This window comes from Cannabis sativa, chromosome X (genome assembly GCF_029168945.1).
Source record: "Cannabis sativa cultivar Pink pepper isolate KNU-18-1 chromosome X, ASM2916894v1, whole genome shotgun sequence".
Classification (NCBI taxonomy): domain Eukaryota; kingdom Viridiplantae; phylum Streptophyta; class Magnoliopsida; order Rosales; family Cannabaceae; genus Cannabis; species Cannabis sativa.
This window is the reverse complement of record NC_083610.1, coordinates 45,018,394-45,024,364: the sequence shown is the minus strand read 5'-3', so window position 1 is coordinate 45,024,364 and position 5,971 is coordinate 45,018,394. Positions and strand designations below refer to the sequence as shown.

General features: G+C 23.6%; 1 protein-coding gene across 1 annotated transcript; it reads left to right on the top strand.

Moving 5' to 3' along the window:
* Positions 1-4,154: 4,154 nt before the first annotated feature.
* LOC133031703 (cytosolic sulfotransferase 15-like) lies at positions 4,155-5,481 on the top strand. Its single transcript, XM_061105256.1, has one exon. The coding sequence runs from the start codon at positions 4,307-4,309 to the stop codon at positions 5,264-5,266; it is 960 nt and encodes a 319-aa protein (XP_060961239.1). The 5' UTR covers positions 4,155-4,306; the 3' UTR covers positions 5,267-5,481.
* The last annotated feature ends 490 nt before the right edge of the window (positions 5,482-5,971 follow it).

The following is a 5,971-nucleotide window of genomic DNA, read 5'->3' as shown; positions in this document are numbered from 1 at the left end:
GCTAAGGTTTTTTCTTATTTTGATTATTATATATTTTACATTTTAATTTTATTTATTTATTATTATTTTTATTTAGAAAAAGGATATATTCATATTACCTCTATTCATTTTTTTTTTGTGTGTGTGCTGTTTAGGTTGTGCATCATGTTTCACTTTGCTTAATGCTGGACTTCGAGGAGTGGTTTATAGGGGCCAAATTGTCTTGAGCAGAATTTGTGGATACATCGGTTGGTCTCGATCCATTTTCTTTTGAAGTCTTTGTCGATTTAGCATTGAATGTTTTCTCAAAGCATTATGTTGTTTTATTAATTTTTCATTTTTAATATTTCAAGTTTACTATCCAGCTTTCTTGAAGTATATATCCCTATTTCATATTTTCTTATAGATTAGTTATGCAGGCATTCAGGGTGTATTGAAACTTGTTTGGATGGGTTTGATCCATCTTTTTTGTATGCTCTATTTATATATTTTAATGATACACATTCATTTTTTTAAAAAAGAAAAAAAAAAAAAAAAAAACCTCTTATATTTTAGTTTGGGCTATTTACAAAAATATGGGAAAATGAAGATAAGTTTTGACATATATGGCATAAATACTTAATTACACTAAATATGGCATTTTTTAAAAAAAACTTACAAATATGGGAAAAAGTCATTAGGAATGCCATAAAACACTTTAAATTTGTGTTTCTTTCTTTTTTTTATTTTTCCTTTTTTAAAAAAATAAAACACTAAAATAAATAAAAATTGATCTCAACTATAGATGCTGTTTTTTTTTTCAGAAGTTAAACCTGTTTTTTTTTTATTTATTTAAACTACTATTTGTTTTTTGTTTGTTACAAGCTAATTATTTCATTAGAAGCAGCGGAAAAAAAAAAAAAAAAAAACCAGTTTCATCAACATCATTTAGGAAAAAAAATAATATAAAAAATTATAGTCTAAAAATAATACAAACTTTAAAAATCAATTTCATCAACATTGAAAGAAACTAATAATTTTATTAAAAGAATAAAAAAAAAAATTGTTTCATACAAGATAATGAAAAAAATTATAATTTAAAATATGATGCTAATTTTAAAAACCAGTTTTATCAAATATGGGAAAAAGTCTTGAGGAATGCCATAAAAAACTTTAAATTTGTGTTTCTTTTCATTTATTTTTTCTTTTTTTAAAAAATAAAATACTAAAATAAATAAAAAATGATCTCAACTATAGATATTATTTTTTTTTACAGAAATTAAACTTGTTTTTTTTTTTTATTTAAACTACTATTTTTTTTCTTTATTTTTTTGTTAAAAACTAATTATTTCATTAAAAGCAAAAAAAAAAAAAAAAAAAACCAGTTTCATCAACATCATCCTGAAGAAAAAACAATATAAAAAATTAATCTAAAGATAATATAAACTTTAAAAATTAGTTTCATCAACATTGAAAGAAACTATTAATTTCATTATAAGAATAAAAAAAATAGTTTCATTATGTTATTAGAATTTTTTTTCAAGTTACTTTTTTATTATTTTGTTTCTAGGTTGGAAACTTACACTTATATTTTGTTATTAAATTATTGGTAGGCATTATGTGTTGTTTTGATTATATTTGTGATTAGTATTTTTTTTTTTTTTTGTATATTTGTGTGTGTGTATGTTTTTATTTGATTGTCTGATGAAATTGGTTTCAATTAACTTTATTATTAACATTTGTATTTTGTTATGATTTTTTATAACGTCAAAACTGGTTTCACATGTCGAAACTGGTTTCACAGGTTTTAACTGTTCTGTAATGGGGTTGCTCAATTTTTATGATATTATTATATATTTTTTAGTTTGTATAAAACCAGTTTTATTATTATATGATATTTGAACAATAATTTTTATTTTATTTTAATTAATCAGTTTCTGACACACATATTATTTTATTATTTTCATAACTGGTTTTTTTAAGTAACTAGTTTTTATAACTTGTTTTTTTTTTATTGTTGTTCATAATTGAGTTTTATTCAATTTTTTATTAATTTATTTCAAGAAACTGGTTTTTATTTGTTTGTTTTTATTTTGGTTGTTTTACTAACTGGTTTCTCACATTCAACTGTTTTTTTTTTGTTATTCTTTTATGGTTTTTATTGCACTTTTGTCTCTTTAATTTATTTTGTTTCTTTTTTTTCTCTTTGATTTTAATTTATGATTCTCTTTGTTATATTTGTTGCATATTGTATGTTTAAATTAACTCTAATTTTTGAGCAAGCAAATAAAAAATTAAATGCCAAAATAAAGAATGAAGTTAAAAGTTTGATTATTAGGTATTGATATAAAATTTATATGTTCGAAACTGGTTTTTAAATTTAGTATCGTTAATTTGTAAAAGTTTAGTTATTAGGCATTGTGTATTTTTTATTATGTTATTGATGAAACTTTTTTTTTTTGCCTCTTTTAATGAAATAATTCGTTTCTTTTAATATTGATGAAACTGGTTTTTAAAGTTAGTATCGTCTTTAGATTGTAATTTTTTTCATTATCTTGTTGATGAAACTATTTTTTGTATTCTTTAAATGAAATTATTAGTTTCTTTCAATGTTGATGAAACTAGTTTTTATAGTTTGGATTCTTTTTAGATTATGATTTTTTATATTGTTTTTTTTTTCAGGATGATGTTGATGAAACTGGTTTTTTTTTCTGCTGTTTTTAATGGAATAATTAGTTTTTAACAAAAAAAAAAACAAATAGTAGTTTAAATAAAAAAAAAAACAGTTTAATTTTTGTAAAAAAAAATGAAATATAAAAATGTACACTTATTATATATATTAAGAGAAAAAAATTAGGTTGAGAAAAAAAAATTAAAAAAAAAAAAAGAGACACAAAGAGAAATTAGAAAAAAAAATAGAGAGAGATAAGCGAAAGAAAGAAAAAAAAAAGTAGCAACTGACTTAAAAGTTGAAAAGAAAAAAGAGAGCCAAAATTAACTAAAAAATATATAAAAAAGACAAAAAAAAAAAACTTTTTGAAGTTTCAATAAGTAAAAAAGAAAAAAAAAATTAATAAAAGTATAAAAGTAAAATGTTTTTGTCAAATTAAATATGTAATGTTTGAAAAAAAATGTAATATTTGGTGTAAATTTTTCAAATAAAAAGAAACTCTAAAATGTAAGTGTAAAAAACATAAAATATGGGATTGGATAATAAGTTTATAAAAATATGGCATATCAAATACCATAAAAAATCTTAAATGTGAAAAAATGTCATAGAAGAGTGGCAAACCTAAAAATGCCATATTTTTCTAACTTTGTTATGAAATCCCATATTTCATGTAATTTTCACTTTTAGTTTTCTACACTTAGCTTTTTTTTTTTTTTGGCAGTACACCATTAACTTTATTTTTGTTTGTAAATTTGAAGTGTCAATTAAATTCCATTATTAAATACTATACGGATTGCAATTATGCATGTACATCTTGTGTGACATGTTTTCATTAGTTTTGAGATATTTTAGTTTTCTCAGTTGACATTTAACAATAGAATTCAACTTATGCCTCACATTTTCAAACAAAAGTAAAGTTAAGATGGTATTATCTAAAAAAAATAATAATAAAATGTATAAAAATTAAAATATATAATAAGTTTTCGCCACCAATTACCCTTATTATTAACATATATGTCTAAGTATTCTATATAAAGAAGTGAAGAAAAAGTAACTCAACACTACTATATATCTTTAAACTTTCAACATATATGTCTTAAGTATTTCTACAATTTTACTATTATACATAAAATTTTCTTACAAAATACTGTCTTTTTATAAAACAAACGTAAAACAACAAAACAGAATAATTAAAATAACATTGGGACAACTAAAAAATAACCGTGTAGAACAACAGTGAAAACTTAAGACAATACACAGTATAAAATTTAAACATTATTTTTCAAAAAAATTTCACCCCACAGTAAAAAAAATTAAAAATTTTAATATGTAGTGTAAAAACTTATAAAAAAAATGTAATGTACTCTTATAGTTAATAATAATAATAATAATAACAATAATAATAATAATAATGGTCATTCAAATTATTAGGAGACCATTCACGTGTTGTGTTAATTAAATTTAATGATATAGTATTTAATTCTCCAAGAAAAATCTAATAATTTATTATTATTATTATTATTATTATTATTATTATTATTATTATTATTATTATTATTGTTATTAAAGTTTCAGTGTTCTATACTTCTATATAACTGTGTGTACATTATTAGTCAGTCAACACTATTATCTTTAAATTTTCTACATATAATATTGAGCTGTGTGTCATTATCCCTAATGGAAATATCAAAAGTTACTAAGAACAAGGAAGAAGGAGAGAGAGAAGAGACTATAGAGGAAATTCTGGCCAAGCTTGAAAAGGTTAAGTATCCAGGGTCTGGTAATTATTACTATTTTTATCAAGGATTTTGGATTTCAGGTTTTATCTTGAAAGGTAAACTATCCCTCCAAACTCAATTTGTGGCACGAGATGATGATATTTTGTTAACATCTTGTCCAAAATCAGGTAGTCTTTGGTTGAAATCTCTAATCTTTTCTATTGTGAAACGTAATAATGATAATAATGATCTCCTTTCGTTCAGTACTAGTCCACACAATCTTGTTCGTGCACTTGAATTATCATTACCTGATGAAGCCAAGCCAAGAATTATGAGTGCACATAGTCCTTACCCTTCATTACCACCCTCCATTATGTCCTCTAATTGTAAAATTATATACATTTGTAGAAATCCATTGGATTTGTTTGTTTCTCATTGGCACTTTGTTCATAAACTTTTTGGGGATATTAATACTGAACCAACTCACTTGGAGGAGTGCTTTGATGTGTTTTGTAAGGGAATCCACTCTTTTGGACCATTTTGGGACCATATCTTGGGTTTTTGGAAAGCGAGTTTAGAGATGCCTCACAAAATATTATTTTTGAAATACGAGGAACTTAAAAAAGACAATGTATTTTTCATTAGAAAGATAGCAGATTTTTTGGGATTTCCATTTTCAACTGAGGAAGAAAATCGAGGTGTTCCAAAACAAATAGAACAATTGTGTAGCGTTGAAAATATGAAAAAATTGGATGTAACTAAAACTGGGAAACATTATTCTGGATTCCCCAATAGTGCATTCATAAGGAAAGGTGAGGTAGGAGATTGGGTGAACTATTTAACACCCGAAATGGCTGAGCGTGGGAAGAAGCTTATTCAAGAAAAGTTTGCACAATCCGGTTTATCGTTTGATTTCTAACTTGTTTGTTTTCATTGTCTAAGGATGTAATATTTATGATTTGCCTAAGTCATTTCCTTTTCATCCAATAAGTTACTTATTTATTGTTGGTGATACGTATATCTTCTTATGAAGAGATGTCAGTTGTTTTCTTTGTCTTAAGATTGTTGTAATTTCGTTTTTTTCCATTGTCTTAATAAAATTATTACAATCTTTGTTTGTTTCCGTTAAATAAAGGGATATTTGTGTCATTAGTTCCTATATTAATGAAATTGTACGAATTCTGTTTTAATGTCTTAAATTTTATAACTACACATGGTTTTTGAATTTATTGAAAGATTTTGAAATGAACTGATCCTATATATGTACCTTTTTATCCAAACCCATTAATGATTTAAAATTTAGGAACAAAACTGAATAGAAATTTGACATGGGGCACATTACAATTATAGTATCCTTTCAAACACAATTTGTAGCAAGAGATGATGATATTCTGTTAATTAGCTTCTTGCCCAAAATTAGACACTACTTTCTATTGTAAAATGTAATGATGAAAATAATAACAACCATTTGTTTACTGTCAATTCACACTATCTTGTTCATTTGCTTGAGGTTGAGTCTTCATTACTTGTTGAAATTGTTGAGTGTATAACTAAAGTCCCACATTAGCTAGAAATAAAAAAAAGATTATAGGTATATAAGGATGAACAATATTTCCATTAGTTT